At 34.0% G+C, this 17,297-nt stretch overlaps 1 protein-coding gene across 14 annotated transcripts in view; it reads left to right on the top strand.

Moving 5' to 3' along the window:
- Positions 1 to 17,297, top strand: part of LOC130450233 (disks large 1 tumor suppressor protein) — a 1,338,131-nt gene that overhangs the window by 994,608 nt on the left and 326,226 nt on the right. For all 14 annotated transcript variants that reach the window (XM_056788522.1, XM_056788521.1, XM_056788509.1 and 11 more), the window contains one exon: positions 496 to 531. In XM_056788522.1, the coding sequence (XP_056644500.1) occupies positions 496 to 531 (36 nt within the window). The remainder of the gene's footprint in view (positions 1 to 495; positions 532 to 17,297) is intronic.

A 17,297-nucleotide genomic window follows, 5' to 3' on the forward strand; every position in this document is an offset into this window, starting at 1 on the left:
TTGTGTCTCACAGGGCTAACTGGGACTAAACTACAATCATGAACTCCAAAGAAATAATTCACAGTTAAGATAATAATAAACAAATCAGTCAGTATTCCGACAAAATATAAACATGCGTTGGTATAAAGTAAACACTATTATTTTTGGTTTGTAAGACACCGTTTCGACCCTTCTTTGTTAATATGAAAGAGAAATATGTTGTGTTTTATTTTGAAATGTAATGTAGATGTTTTCTTCTTGCATTTCTGTTCAATATTAGTTTGCAGTTTTATTATCTAACATTAGAAGATTAACAACTGTCAAAAAAGCGTTGAAATGTTATCGGTCATAATTGACTAATCACTAAATTGATTTAAAACTGATAATATTCAAAGTGACATATGCAAGTGGAAACATTGGTAACTTTGTTAAGAATTTTGTGTATTGATGTGAATTCCAGCCTTCCAATATCGTTTCCTTCAATAATGTATTGATGTATTCTTCTTTTTCTTTCAGGGAAATGATAGTTGGCAAGGAAACGATAGCGATCAGGTAAGCAATTTTTGCCACTATATATTTACTATCACTTTCACATTTTCTTTTCATATAGTAAGACCTTATGAGATGGTGATACCATAAATATGTGGGGCTTTTGGACTCTTCTGCTGTTGTCGGTTTTTTGACGTTTCGCCAAATCGAGAGGTTGGCATCTTCAGAAGGATCCTTTCAACTACTACCGACCTACCAGTAGTCAACGAAAAAAAAGATCAGAATTCGTACATATTCTTGGTGCTAAAATTGTAATTGCTCCTTAATTCCTTGGTGAAAGAAAAAAATGATATTATCATTATTATGAGCTCTATCGGATTTATTGGATTAGGACAATTTAAGGTATACCTAATCACAAAGAACTACACTTCTTCTGATGGGCTAAAAAACAGAGGTCAGGCGATCTACAGGAGATCATAGACGCAACTTTACATTTACCAATTCAACGATTTTACTTGAGACGTTCACTACCGCCATGATTTTGCTGTCCGATACTATTAAACAAACTGCGATTACTTTAAAACTAGTAGACATTTTTTGGTGATTCAAGTACCTACACACTTAATTGGATCTTCAAGAAAAGATTCCGCCATTTTGTTCTAGAGCCACTAAACTGGCCGCTGGTCTACGAGTAGTCATAGACACTTTGGCAGACCGACGGCCATTGTAGTGGCCTCAAGAAAATTAAACTAAGTTGATGTGAATAATAAAATATTAATACTACGATAAATGAAGGTGCCATTGTGCAAAACATGGAGTAACATTTCGGGCAGTAATACTTTGACCTCTTTCTTATATTTCTTTTCGAGCACCACCTGCATCTTTTCATAGTATTCTTTTCTCCAACATTCTCAGCCGGATAGTGGAGTTACTGGAGATCAGTGGCTTGTGCCTTTGAAATTTCTTTTGGTTTGAGAAGTTCGTTCAAGAGTTCTTCACGAAACTCTAGAAGAGTTTTTTTGGTTTGGCGTTCCTTTTTCTAAAGGAAACAGGCATCCCAAATGCACATATTTACTACATGAAAAAAAAACTGCGATATCATTTTATAGTCTTTCTTGGACTGGAATAGTATGACATCATTTGATCAGGCCTGTCAACTCCCGACATACAAGCATTATAATCTAGAACGCTCTGTGGTTTTAGTTTTTCGTGGCCTCTTCTTGTTGTAACTTTAACCATCTAATGTTTATGACAAGTGCTTATTATTCTGACGTCCCTCTTATCTTTCCATTTGGTTACAACAATTTTTCCTTTGCGTTTCTCTTCTTTTTAGCTTCTTATTCACCATTTTTTTGAGATTTCCTATTCTTTTAGCTTTTAAAGTGCCCACCATTCCGGTATTTTGAGAGAGCAAAAAATCGGCAAGTGAGACACTGGTGTAAAAGTTGTCTACATACAGTATGTGACCTTTGTCCAAATAATTTTCCAAAAGTTTTTTTACAACCGATGTGGCATGTGATATACTTATGTCTCTTGTTGGGTATTTTGAAGAGACGTTTTTCGGTGTTAACAGTAGAATAATCAACAAACCTCAACATCTGAAAATCTATTCCGAGATATCGTTTGCCCGAAAAAAGGATGAAAATACACCAAATCTTACTAGAAAACTACATTGGGAAAACAGTTATTACATCTAAGGAACCATAAATCTTTTTATTTCTGCAACAGATGTATCCTGCCATTGCAGTTACTTTTTTTTCGGTTAGATGGTGGCTATTTATCAAAAAATTCTCTGGCTCGTCTGTTCGTTTCACGGACAATTATACTAATGATGGAGTCATCAAAAAACAGCTGGAAATATTGTAAGGCCGAAGCATTTTCCGTAATTTCTATCTTGATAGACTCGTCTGGCGCCAAAGGAAATATTGTGGGATCTTCTTCTGTGTCAGTCAACTCATTATCGGAATTATCTGAGGTCTGGGATAATTTTGTTTGTGAAGACCTTGGAATGCTAGCCAGATTGTCATCTGCATCTCCTTGGTCGCTGATCTCGGAATCTAAATTTGATTAATCATGTGGTTCAAAGTTCCAGTCAACGGATGCTTTGAGTTTCTTTTTTTCGACACACTGAGAAGTACATAACCTTGAAAACTAATAAATAAATATTTCAAAAATTACCTTGCTTTCTCTGTGAAACATTAAATTATCATTATCATTATCATTATATTATCTCAATTTATCGACTGCATTCATGTTATTTTCTTATTTATTAATAAAACTATATGAGAGTTCTTTTAAATGCTTCCTCGAAATCCAGGATTCTTAGGTAAAATACCCAAAAAATTGAAGGAAAAGTAACAACAATTGATATTGAAGAGGCTTGTATAGACCCGTTCAGAAAATAGTGTTATTGGACACTTGTTCAGTTCCACTTATTCAGCTTGTATTGTGACTAGAGTTCGCTCATCATCAATAAGTGTCAACAACCTATTTTCTCGGGAATTCACACCTTTCTGTCTCACAACAAATTTCAGCTTGTGGAAACTCTGTCTAGGCAGGTTCAAGGGGAGCTTAGGTTAAATTAGAGGCTAGAGGAAGCGTTTTGCTGGTCCCAAATTTCTCTAGCATTCCCCCTTACACTCCTCAGGTTTTATCGGGATTAGATATTGGCAGTAATACAAAGTGTTACTGAAAAGTAATCTTCTTCTTCTTCCTCTTTAATAGGACCAGGTCCTGTTCAACCCTGTACGTTTGGCCCTCTTCCTGGATCTTCCTGAGAAGCTGAACTCCAGCTCTGGTAGCACCTCTTTGGTGGTCTGCCTACAGGTCTGCGTGTGTTCGGTTTCTGAGTTTTAGCCCACTTTACCCTTCTAGCATTCTTTCTACGTGATCCGTCCAAAATCTTTTTCGTGCCCTGATCTATCTCACCACATCCTGTACGCCCAATTATTCTCTTATGTCATCACTAATTATTTGGTCCCTGGGGGTGACTGCCTTGATGGTTCGCAGTATTTTCATCTCTTTGGTTCTCATTATTCTTTTTGTTGTTGATATCTTGGCTCTGGTTTCTGGTTTCTGAAAGGTAATAGGATCATATTTTCTCGATGTACCCTATGGTGATAATACTTATGGGTTTATTGTCATAGCGGTTAGAATAATAATAATAATAATAATAATAATAATAATAATAATAATAATAATAATAATAATGATAATGATAATAATAATAATAATAATAATAATAATAATAATAATAATAATAATAATAATAATAATGATAATGATAATGATAATGATAATAATAATAATAATAATGATAATGATAATAATAATAATAATAATAATAATAATAATGATAATGATAATGATAATAATAATAATAATAATAATAATAATAATAATAATAATAAATAACGAATAAGATGAACGAAGTGAAGAAAAGAAACAAATTAATCTAATATCATAAAAAAACCTTGTTGATAATAAAAAATGTGTATGATTTAGCTGGAATTGTCGCAATAAATCTTTCAACATTTCAACAAAATGTTGATCTTCCACATTATTATGATGAGGACTATTGTGGAAGATAGTTTGGATGAAATCAAATGGAATGGCCAGCTCAGTTACAGAACCTTACTCTTCCGATTGTTTTCTATGAGGATATTTTAGATCGCCACTAAACCTGACGATATTGGCATTTCAAAACATCGTATATAAAAGAGATGTTCAAGATATTTAATTTCAGAAACGAAGCGCAGCTTACTTCAAGTATAGTTATAGAGGTTTTCCCATGAATGTCAGTTTTCAATGCTCACTTTATTCACCAAATAATCATACAATAAGAAAGCTGCAACATTTGACGAATAGCATCGAATTCTATGAGTTGAACCCAACGTTCAATAAGCTCTTTGAAATCGTGATAGAACAATTGTTTGGATTCAAACTTTGACCTACACAAAAATTTATTGATATGTTATTCCAGGTAACTTTCGCATATGTGATTTAGCTCTAATTATAAGATATCCCGCTTTTGGTTAACTAAAATTGGATGTTATCCACTATATACTTCGGCAATGATATCTCGACCATCCAGAATTATTTCGAAGGACAATAAACCTTCATATTTCCTTCATACATACAAGACTTTCCGCTCGAATGGACCTTTGTCTATTTATACACCTTTACTAGAAATTTCGCTTGAATCTCGATTAATTCGTGTGGTATTATTTGACAATTTTTAGAGAACCTTAATATCACAAGCAGACTAACCATCTTCAAGCGTGGAATCTGGGCTCCCACTTTAGGGGTTTTCCTCCGATATTTAGTGGGAAAAGTGTGAGATGGGATGATTTTTAGGGGTATTTTTAGGGATTTTTATAACTAAGTTGCGTTACAGTATATCAATTGAGACGTTACAAAATATTCCCCCCTGATATGTGGCAGTATTCACTGAATTTTAGGGAAAATGCTGGAAACACATCATTTTTGTTCCTATTTCAACATTTCTTCTAAATCTAATGAATAGTCCAGTTACACATAATATGCTAGTGATGCAGACATAGGAGATAGAAAAAAAAATGATATTTTCTTTCCTTAAGCTCGATTTTTGATCACCATCACTTTGAACACCAAATCACTAGCAATAAAAATGATATAAGATAATTTTTTAATTATCAACTTCCTTCTAGATTTTATAACAAATCTTTCGATAAGTCGTGTGACTAATTAAGAAAACGACTTTTTTTGCTAAAAATCGATTTATTCATCATTGTAATCTCCTTCAAGACTAATACAATCATTCCAACGCTTCCCTTACTTCTTGATCTTGTGATTGTAGAAGGATTTGTTTTTGCATTAAAACAGGCTTCATTTTCAGTCATTGTTTCTTCATTTCAGCTGAATTTCTTAGCGGCGAGCATTTTATTAAGATCAGTGAATAGCCAATAGTCAACGGGGGCCAGATCTGGACTATACGGTGGATGAAAGAGCAATTCGAATTGTAATTCGTTCAATTTAATCATCGTAGCCATCGACTTGTGAATCGTTGCATTGTATTGGCAACACAGTGACATATGAGGCCGTTTTTCCTTGATTTTTCCATTGAAACGATCCTGCAACACTATGTAGTATTCGCTATTGATTGTCTCTCCTATTTGGAGATATTCAATGAACAATATTCCTTGTGCATCCCAAAATACTGAAGCCATAACCTATTCAGCTGACTGTTGTGCCTTTGAACGCTTCGGACGTGGTTCACCGGCTTCAATCCACTCAGATAATGATCGTTTTGATTATGGAGAGAAGTGAAGGATACCTATATGTTCCATCTATTGTCACATGTCGACACAAAAAATCTGATTTATTATGTGAAAACATGGCCAAACACTGCTCTGAATCATAACACGTTGTTTGTATTGTGAGTAATCGCGGCGCCCATTTTGAAAAAAGCTTCCTCATGATCAAATGTTTATGCATAGTTATAAACACACTGCCTTCTGATATCTTAACGGTCTCGGCTATCTCACGCAATTTCAATTTACGATTAGATATAATCAATTTTTGGACTTTGATGTTTTCTGGAGTAACCACCTCAATTGTACGACCAGAACGTTCACGATCATCGCTGTCTTTACAACCACGTTTAAATTCAGTAAACTAATAACAAATGGCTCTTTTCGATGGAGAAGGATCCGGATTTCACTTCTGAGCTTGTACAGTATTTTTTCATATCCAAAAGCAATAATAAATGATTTTCACACGAAATTGTTTTAAAAATAACAAAAATAGTTTCACTTAAATGACTGTTACTTTTTTCTGATTAAACGAAATGTTATGTCTTTTGTTGTTGAAGTTGGTACTTCATAAACGCCTTATGGATTTGATAATGTCGGCGCCATCTGTGTATCAATCACACGACTTATTGAGTGATGTTGTACTGTCTTAATCATATCTTTTTTGTGCAAGGATTCACAATATTTTACTATTTGTCCATTTCTGAAAAGTATCTGAAAACAGTGATTCATAATTTCAGAGTTTTAAAAAGTTTTTCGAAAAATTCATTCACTAGAATCTGAGCAATAACAAATTATCAAAAAACTATCACCAATTTATAATTTTCCATTTAAAAAAATTAATACGTTCATTGACATAATAAATTATGGTTTGATCCACACTGCAACGAATTGGTGGATCATGCACATGTCAACCAAAGTCAATGTGTATGGTTTAAAAAAAAGCAGAATCTGAAGAAAAAGATTTGTTCAAGTTTTCAATAATTTATTAATAAAGGTTAAAAAAAAAGAAAATAGATGAAATTATTGAATTGAAGATGAATTTTTGAGAGTTGGGAACACTGCGTGAAATCTCCAATATCAGAACGATTTAACCAATGCTGTGCAGTTCGCTCAGAGTCACGTTTAAATTGAGGCTTACACGCATGAAAACCGACATGACTTATGAGAAACCAAAGGGTTTCTGTAGATTATTGAATTAATATTAAACATCAAAATTGAAGTATATACATCAAATATATCAACGACAGAAGCCCAGCCGAATACCAGAACTATAAAATCGTAAGAAACCAAATAAACAACAGGATAAAACAACTAAAAAAGGAGTACTGGGAAAGATTCTCGTTGAAATGGAGTGAGATCTACGAAACACAAGAAATAGGTGACGGTGGATTAGATATTTCGAAAACATGTTTGGTGCGCCCAATGGACAATTCATCGACTATTGAAATCACGCCAAATGACGACAACAATGAACCCGAAATAACGATGGAGAAAATTCAGGAAACAACAAAAAAACTGAAGAACCGGAAGACGCTTGGCATTGATAATATAAACAATGAACTTATTAAGTACGGAGGAACAGAGTTACAAAAAGAATTCACGCGACTATTCCAGACGATTATAACCTCTGGCACTATCCCGGATGAATGGAAATCGAGTATATCCCTACCAATACACAAAAAAGGATACAAAACCTCTTACTAAGATATTGGCAAATAGAATTAGGAATAAGGTAGCAACTTCCAAAGAACAAAAAGGATTCAGGTCTAATAGATCAACAGTGGACGCAATATTCATAGTTCGTCAATTGGTAAATTCGGAAAAGTCGATAGAATTCAATAAACCCATGTTTGATTGTTTTGTTAACTTCACCAAAGCATTTGATAGGATACGCCTGGGAGACGTGATTAGGAGTCTTAGAAAAACAACATAGACTATAAGTACCAACGAATCATCAAAGAACTTTATACCGGAACCAGAACAAGAATTAAAACTAAGGAGACAGTCTTAGCCCAACCCTATTCAACATCATAGTGGATCAAATTATCGAGGAAGTCAACAAAGTCAATGCAGGATACAAAATGGGTCACCGCTTCCTAAAGGTATTATTTTAAGCAGACGATGGTATTGCCGTAGCAGAAAATGAAGACGACTTACAACGTCTACTATATAAGATGAAAATTTCTGCCGAATAATTTTCATTTATATAATAATAAAATTCAATTTGAGCATCTCAGTCAACAATACACAATTAATGGTGATATCAAATAATCCTACTAGATACAATTTGGCAGTCGATAACGGAATAATACAGCAGGTATCAAGATTCAATTACTTGGGAGTGAATATATCTAGTGAGAGAAAGCGGTTGTCTGAGAGATATAGTGTGGAGAAACAAAGCGATGAGCTCGCAGACCAGAATCTATAAAACGGGTGTGAGACCTATTCTCACATATGCCCCAGAAACCAGAGCCGAGACATCAACAACAAAAATAATAATAAGAACCACAGAAATAAAAATACTGCAAACCATCAAGGGAGTCACCCTCAGGGACCGAATAAGGAGTGATGACATAAGAGAAGAATTGGGCGTACAGGATGTGGTGAGATTGGTCAGGGCACGAAAAAGATTCTGAAGGGATCACGTAGAAAGAATGCCAGAAGGCAGATGTGCAAAGTGGGCTAAAACTCAGAGACCTGTAGGCAGACCACCAAAGAGGTAGTACAAGAGCTGGAGTTCAGCTTCTCAGGAAGATCCAGGAAGAGGGTCAAACGTGCAGTATATAAAAAAACAAGATTAGTATGGTCAAATAGGTGTTTTCTATACCTCGAAAAAGAATTGCCGCTTGCTATAGATTCCCATCGACCATAATGACTTTACGATAACATAATTGACGAATGCGTCATCTATCATTATTAGCAAAGAACTTCAAAATCTTCGCAGTTTATTTATAATCGTTCCAAAGTGAGACAGGACATTTGAATGGGGTGGTTAGGTTAGGTTAGAAGGCGTAATTTAATATCAATCAATGTAAAGTAACTTTCAAAGGTATGTCAACGTAATTGAATATTTTGAAGCGGCATTTGATTAGCAGTTAAAACTAGTTATTTCCCATTTTTATTTTCAAACAACGAGATTTTCGTTGAAATACGAATAAACACATATCTGTTCTATATCATTTTATTACAACTTCACCATTCATTTTGACGGGTTGTTGAAGCTTATCGTTTTTCTGGTTAATAGAATGCGTTCAAATTGGAATTGTTTTGGAAACAAATTGATCTGTTTTTTAATTACTATGATATATCATTCAATGGGTTTATTGAACGTATTTGTCAGTCATTCAGTCAATTATATCGTTTTTGTATGATCGGCCAATGGAACAGAGGATATTGGTAATTTTTTTTGGCGATAAATCTTTGGAGAAACAATAAATATTCCAAATGCCATTTCTGTTTGAACAAACGGACATGAAGAACTTTTTTTTATAATTTTGAATTGAATTTTAAATAGACAGAAGCTGGATCACACTAGCTATCGATTGAAGTAAATTATTTTCTTGAAATTGTGAAATTGTTTTGAAATGGTATGTATTCAATTACCTCCGTTTTCCACGTTATTTCTATTATTATTTTTTCTGATGAGATAGATAACTGGAGCTTTTGCACCATGAATAAGAAAATTCCTCAATATCATCTTCCCATTCCTCAATTCATTAAGAATTCTGAGGAATAGGAGTTTGGAAAAAAGTTAGAGAAGACACACGACTCTTAGGTAATTCTTGAAAATTTTTCTATTTCTTGTTAGTTTGAGAACAGAAAGAGACAAAGTTTCTTGCTGTCGTACTTTTCCTTGGGTGAACCAACAGAAAAATATGCTTTGTAACTTGAACTAGAACTAACTAAGCATATAAAACATATGAGTGGTTCCTCATATACTCAATGACCTACATATTCGGAGAAAAGTACTTAAACAAAGACGCTACCAAGTTTCACCTGTTCCCGAGATCCTGCTCATAGTGCTTGTTAAGGAAAGATTATTCCAACCGTCCGAATCACGTCCTACGAAACCATATCGACTGTATCATAATAAACAAAAGATTCCGAAATTGTATTAAGAGGGTGGCGGCATATCCCGGTGCAGATATTACGTCAGATCACAATCCATTGATTGCGAATACGAAACTTCGTCTTTTAAAGATCCAGAAAACAGCTAATAACAAATATATGGACACGAGGAAACTACTGAGAGACGAAAAGCAACTTAAAGTAGACATATCAACGAAAACCTAGGAAAGATAGAACAAGATCATCAGGACATAGAGGGAACTTGTGAAAAAATGAAGACAGCTATAAATGAGGCTAACGCTGAAGTCGCAAATAAGATAAAAAGAACCAAGAAAAACAAGTGGATGACGGACGAAATTTTTGATTTAATGGAACAACGTAGACTATACAAAACCCAACAAAAATTAAGATAGCAAAGGAAAAGTATAGAAGAAGAAAAGTAGAAATCCTACAAACGAGGGGCGATAGCTTCGGACTACACAAAAAGGTTAAAGAGATCTCGCCTGTCTACAAGAAATATCAAACCATCCGACTAAAAAATGACCAAAATGATTTTATAAATACCCAGGAGGAACTGGTCAAGACATGGAGGGATTACGCTTCATCTCTATTCATTCATGACAGATCAAAACATCCTAGCATAAGTCTACCCACTGAAAACTTATCCGGCCCTCCCATTATCCGAAGTGAGGTAGAACACGCCATAAAAGTAGCAAAGCTACTGGACCAGATGACATTCCCACCGAGGATATAAAGCTGTTCGAAGACAATAACATTGACGTGTTGGTAAACCTTTTCAACGACATTTACAGCATAGATCACATTCCAAACTATTGTCTCTACTCAACTTTTATAATGATTCCTAAGGCATCAGAAGCGGTAAAATGCAAAGATCATCGACTGAGTTATATGCTGAAGCTATTCCTCCGTATCCTTTACACAAGGATGTTCACAAAGCTGGAAGAACTACAGTGGAGTGACCCAGTTTGGTTATAAAAGCGGTGTGGGTACACGCGAATCATCCAGTAACGAGAAGGCGTTTGATACCGTGAAGCATGACACTATGATAAAAACACTGCAGAGCGCCAACATCGACAGCAGAGATATAAGAATTATTCAAAACCTCTACTGAAACCGGTAAACACAGGTTAGGCTGAATCAGACAATCAACACAGAAGACAAAGTATTAAGAGGGGTACTCCAGGGGTGTACTTTGTTTCCTATGCTGTTCAACCTCTTTGGAGGGAATGTCTTTGCTGGCGCTCTTGGGGGCTGTGATTATGGAGTTAAAGTTCACAGACGACGTATTCGAGATGGAATTATTATTGGTCAAATAAATAATATTGGGAAATAATAAGGCTTGAAAATAAATGCAACAAAATCCAAGTGTATGGCAATAAGTAGAAATGCAATTTTAAATGCCCAACTGCATATAGATAACACGCCTATCGAGCAAGTGAAGACGTTTAAATATCTAGGGATAACTATAAATGAGAAATGGGACCCTCAGTAGGAAATTTAATGTCGCATTGAACAAGCAAGACAGGCATTCATTAAATTTAAACCGTTGTGAAACGTAGTCTATTCTTAAACCTTCGGTATAGAATGGTCGAATGTTATTTGTGGTCTATTTTACTGTACGGCATGGAAACTTGGACATTAAAGCTATCGCCCATCAATAAACTAGAAGCATTCGAAATGTGGAGCGTTCGAAGAATGTTGAGATACCATGGACAGATAGAGTGAGGAACGAAGATGTAATAAGAAAAGCGGGAACTGAAAGAGATTTGTTCAACTTGATCAAGGTACGAAAGGTTGGATACTTGGGTCACGTTCTTAGAGGACAAATATATAAGGGGTTTTCCAATAAGGACAACTTTTTTCAAAATATAATGGAAACCATTTGAGATATTTCAAAAACTTTGTTATCGGGTTGAAGTACATTAAAAATATTTATGGATTGAACTTGCTCATATGACCACCGCGGGCACGTTTGCAGCGGTTGATTCGTTAGACCCAATTTTCCATGAAACGGCTACTATTTCGCGTTCAATGTTGGCTTTGAGCTCTTCCAACGTCGTCGGCTTATTAGCATAGACCAATGACTTAACGTAGCCCCAAAGAAAAAAATCAGGAGGCGTTAAATCGCTCGAACGAGGTGGCCAATCGAATCCATTTCTTGAGATAACACGTTCATCAAACTTGTTCTTCAATAAATCGATTGTAACGTGTGCTGTGTGGCTTGTGGCGCCGTCCTGTTGAAATCACATGCTGTCTAAGTCCATATATTCCATTTCGGGCAATAAATAATCGTTAATCATGACGCGATAACGATCACCAATCACAGTAACGTGACGACCACTATCGTCGACGAAAAAATATGGCTCTATGACGCCGCCGGCATGCAAACTGCACCAAACATTTATCTTTTGTGGATGTAGTGGTTTTTCATTAAGCACATGTGGATTTTCACCCGCCCAATACCGCATATTTTGTTTATTAACAAAACCATTGAGCAAAGAAATGAGCTTCGTCACTGAAGATGATTTTGCGATGAAATTGATCATCCTGGCAAATCTTATGGCTATGCAATATAAAACGTTGGACTGGCATAAATAACACCGGTGAGCTGTGTCATGCCGCTATAAATAAATGTCTGACCATAAAATAATCGCCAAGGCACTGTAGGTGCAAGGCAGTAGAAGAAGAAGAAATAGGATGGACGAAAAGTTAGGATTGAATTATATTGGATTATAGTCAACAACTGAAAAAGCGTTGTATTTTTTTTTTCATGGAAAAAATACAGAAGACTTATCAGAAGAAAGCTAGAAAAGTGTTTAAAAAACATGGAGGTTGTAATTAGTATAAGAATAGTATGACTAGATTCGCTTCTTTACAAGAAGTACATAAATTTGGTACTATAATTGGAGAAAATAATGGAAAAAACAGTATTTAGAAACTTTGTGCGAATCATTGGTATTTTTAGGCAAGAAATCCACTGCTATAAGATATACCAATTTACACCGAATGTCTAGATTGAGCTTCAATTTATTATTGGAGAACAAATGAAGCTGCTCATTGTCAAAGAAGTTCGCTATTATAGCTGATGAGACTCGCTACAAACCAGGTTAGGTATAGGGTTTTATCCAGCGAGGTAAACAAAGTTTCAAACCTTTGGCAGGTTATTAGTTTCCTGGCTTAAAGAAAACAATCTAGATGTACCACTTAAGCAAAATTCTGAGTGCCACTAACGTGAACCTATCCAGATTTTGTTTAAATAATATATTGTAGATACATGGACTTACCTTTATGTGAACTGTGGTTAATTCACAAGATGTGAGCATTTCAAAAGATAAAAAGTATCCAAGAAAGATCTTTCATTAAAAAAAAAATACTTGAAAAGAATGTCTACCACACTTCTCGATTTATTCCACTTTAAAAGTTCTTATCAACACAGCATCCTTTGAAAGATTTTTTTCATCTATACGTAGGCTTAAATCACAATTAGCAAAGAAAGGTTGTCGCTATTGGTCTATCTGGCAAAAGAAGTGTTGAAGCAGATATTTCTAAGTCAAAATAAAACACAAGGTTTACATTTTGTGTCAAATAGATATTGTATTTGTAGTGCCATCAAGTAAAATCTCAATAAAGTATTTGTTTATTTTAATATATTTTTTTCTTAATGTCCAGTTGAGTTAAGCATTCAAAAAAAAACGATAAAAACAGAGTTGATGCTATGTATGATTTCTCGTGATAATTCTGATGTTCTTGCTGCTTTCTTGTCTTGAATGTCTATCTTGTTGAATATGCTTCTTCTGTCCGATATTGCTACACCCAATTATCTGACTGAAAGTTAGAACGTGGTCTATAATTTGCTCAACTACTACCAATACCAATAATGTGTGACTAGACCTTAAATTTGCGTTCGAAGTTTCTCAATTTTATGGTCATTACACAAAAAAATTATTGTAAAGTTAATAAAAAGCTGCTGAGAACCTTAAATAATATTAGAAATGCTTGAGATCTCGAAGAAAACATGAATTAAATATAAACGATGATTTAAGACGTTTAAAAATCGGGTAATTATATAATAACAAATTTATGTACTACTGGAAGTATATTTTCACTCTCCTCCACTGGTAGGTATATAAATTCAAGTTTCAATTTCAAACAGCTGCAACCGTCAACCGTTACATCCACTTGTTCCTTTGTACGAGTGCACTTCTCTATTGAATTCAATTAACTCCAATCGTTAGATAACCAACACTACAGCGAAATAATATTAATATCAGTAACCTTCGATGACTAATATATATTCCGAGAATTCAATATTGAATTGTAAATGTATTTTAAAAATAATCTTTACTGGTATTTATCACAATTAAATCACAGAGAGCAGTTCGGAAATATTCGGAGGGACTCGGTTATTTGGTATTCTAATGTAAAATGAGAAACCACAGGGTCGGACCGCACCGAAACTATAAAATTTGTACGCAGTGTTTTGTAGAATTAGTGTAAATATTGAAATAAATATTTTGTGAGTAATTGAAATTTTTACATTTTTTGATTAATAATTGATTAATATTAATAACAGGCTTGAATGAATCTTAGCAATTTCTCATAGTTCAAAATATGAAATTAAAAAATTTTATTTGTTCAATTTACTTAAATGATTTAGTATAGTTATATTTCTTAGTTTGTTGTTTAATAAAACAGCACCCTCATATGAGAACTATAAGAGGATTCGCAAGGAGACGCATGGGCTCGTCAGAATGACTAAAAATAACCATTGGGAACGCGTCCCAAAAGATTTAGAACATGACTTCTACGAATTACAAAAGGAAATGTGGAGATTTAGAAGAGGACAGAGACAAGAAATAAAAGACGTAAAACATATAGGAATAAAAACCTGGATAGACTACCTAAAAAGATTGTACTCATAAAATCAACTCACAACAGAAGAGCCGGAAACAGAATAAGTACAAAGGAAGTGGAAGAAGCCCAGAGAAAACTAAAAAATCGAAAGGCTACGGGCAGTGATGAAATAGCAAATGAACTTTTAAAAAATTGTGGGAAAGCAATGACTGACTAGTTGGCATTGTTCATTTACAAAATACTAAAACACAAAAAAGTACCTGAAGAATGGAAAACAAGTATACCAATTCCATTGTTCAAAAAAGATGACAGAAAAGAACTGGAAAACTATAGAGGAATTAATCTTTTAAACAATAAAAATGACAAACAAAATTTTAACCCAACTAATGAATCAAAGAATACCTTTTGAGGACGAACAACAAGGTTTTAGAAGTGGGAGATCATGTACAGACGCAGTATTTGTAACTAGACAAATCACAGAGAAAGCTCTAGAATATAATCGACCGGCGTTCATTTGTTTAATTGACTTGACAAAAGCTTTTGACAGAGTTAGATTAAAGGACGTGGTTCACCTTTTATACAATACAACAAATACCGTTAGACATCATTAAAACAATCCAAGACATATATAAGAACAACAAAATACAGGCCAGAATAGACGGACAACTTACAGAGGAAATAAACATAGGCACGGATATGGGACAGGGAGTTCCTTAAGCCCCCTTCTTTTTAATCTCATAATGGATGAAATAATGAAGGCAGTGAAAAGGAGGAAAAACTGTAAGATGGGAAATCGAGAAATAAAAATTCTCTACTATGCAGAAGTGAAGACAACCTACAAAGATTGGTCCACAAGTTTAACATAGTATCAAAGAAGCTAAACATGGTAAGTTCATCCCAAAAAAACAAAAACACTGGTCATTAGCAAAGAACCGATTAGATGTAAGATAGAAATTGACGGTACCAGCATTGAACAGATTATGGAAACTAACTACTTAGGCATTACAATATCAAGCTATGGAGATGCAGAATCGGAAGTAAAAAAAAAAACAAATACAGATAGCCAATAGAGCAGCAGGATGCCTCAATAATACAATATGAAGTAACAAACATATAAGAAGGGAAACTAAGACTAGAATTTATAAAGTTTTAAGACCAATAATGACATACAATCCCGCCGGCCGGGAGGAGAAGTGTCGGTCGACCCCGGAAAAGATGGAGCGATAATATAACTTGAACGCACAACAAAAGATAGAAACAGGAAGAATTCCCTATAGAAAAGATAGAAGAAGAAGAAGAAGATATTTCTTCGCTTCATTTGTTTTATTTCATTTATTTCAAGCTAACATAATTTTCAATAGCACAATGATATATCCTTTTTACTCCTAATACACACAGCGAGCTGAGTACTTTATTCTTTTATATATTTTCAATGCTTCGTGTTTCAATTTTATTTACAACTTGATATTGGCTGTTACCCATGGCTTATGGGCTATTATGTACTATATCATTGATATTATCCAACAAGAATAAAGTATTTCATGCCTAGTAAAAGCACTAAAAGCAATTCTCTGTCTGCATAAGATATGTTCCTCACGTATCTTATTAGTATTGCAACTAAAAAAAGTCAATTTCCTAGAAATTTTAAAAAAATGGTTCATATTATATACACCTGTAAAGTTCAAGAAAATTATACCTCTAGTTTGACATGCAAATTAATTATATTGATTTTTTTGTATTATCATCATATTTGAAATCAAATATTTAAAGCTTCCCATTAATCTTCCCATTGAAATGCTCATTACCAACATGGCGATTCAATAACGTCAACTCAAAGTAAGCTTAACGATATCGTTTGGTATTCATCAATTTTTTTGTTATAAAATATATTTTAAAACTTATAATGAATTGTGTACATTGCCTCAGTGTGCTAACACTTAACACTTCATTAAAATCTCCTGAAAAGCTATTTATTCACGTATCAAGAGGAATAGAGGAACGAACAAAGTGGTTAGGGCTTGCTGAAAGAGAGCCAGGGACTTCAACTTCAATGTTTATTTGTAAAGATTATTTTGATGTAATTATGGATTTTTATATTTATTTTTCTTCACTTCACAATAAATATATATAACAACGAGAATTAAATGGGACATTCACTATTTAGTGACGTTATTCACAGCTAGTTGGTGCACTATCTGTTTCTAATCATATGACAAAAATTTCAAATTTAATGAATTTCTTTTATTAAATTGTATAGTTTGTAAGAAATAATGGGAAAAATTATTGTCTTAAGAATTTTTTAGAATAAAAATCAATATAAATTTATTTTCCACCATTATCAAATACGCTATTGATGGCTTTATGTCATATAAAATTATATGTTGTTGGTTAACTAGTAACTGTATTTTGAATTGGTTCAATAATAATATAAAGTTCATAAACTATACATATTTACGTACTTACTATTAATGTTGATGTCACTTAACATATTATTTTGGTTATACTGGGTATATATGATCCTTTATGATTTTTTATTTGAGTGATTGAATTCGCTAACAACTCTTTGTAGTTCATACGTATCAAGAAAAATAT

The sequence above is a fragment of the Diorhabda sublineata genome, chromosome 11 (genome assembly GCF_026230105.1).
Source record: "Diorhabda sublineata isolate icDioSubl1.1 chromosome 11, icDioSubl1.1, whole genome shotgun sequence".
NCBI lineage: Eukaryota > Metazoa > Arthropoda > Insecta > Coleoptera > Chrysomelidae > Diorhabda > Diorhabda sublineata.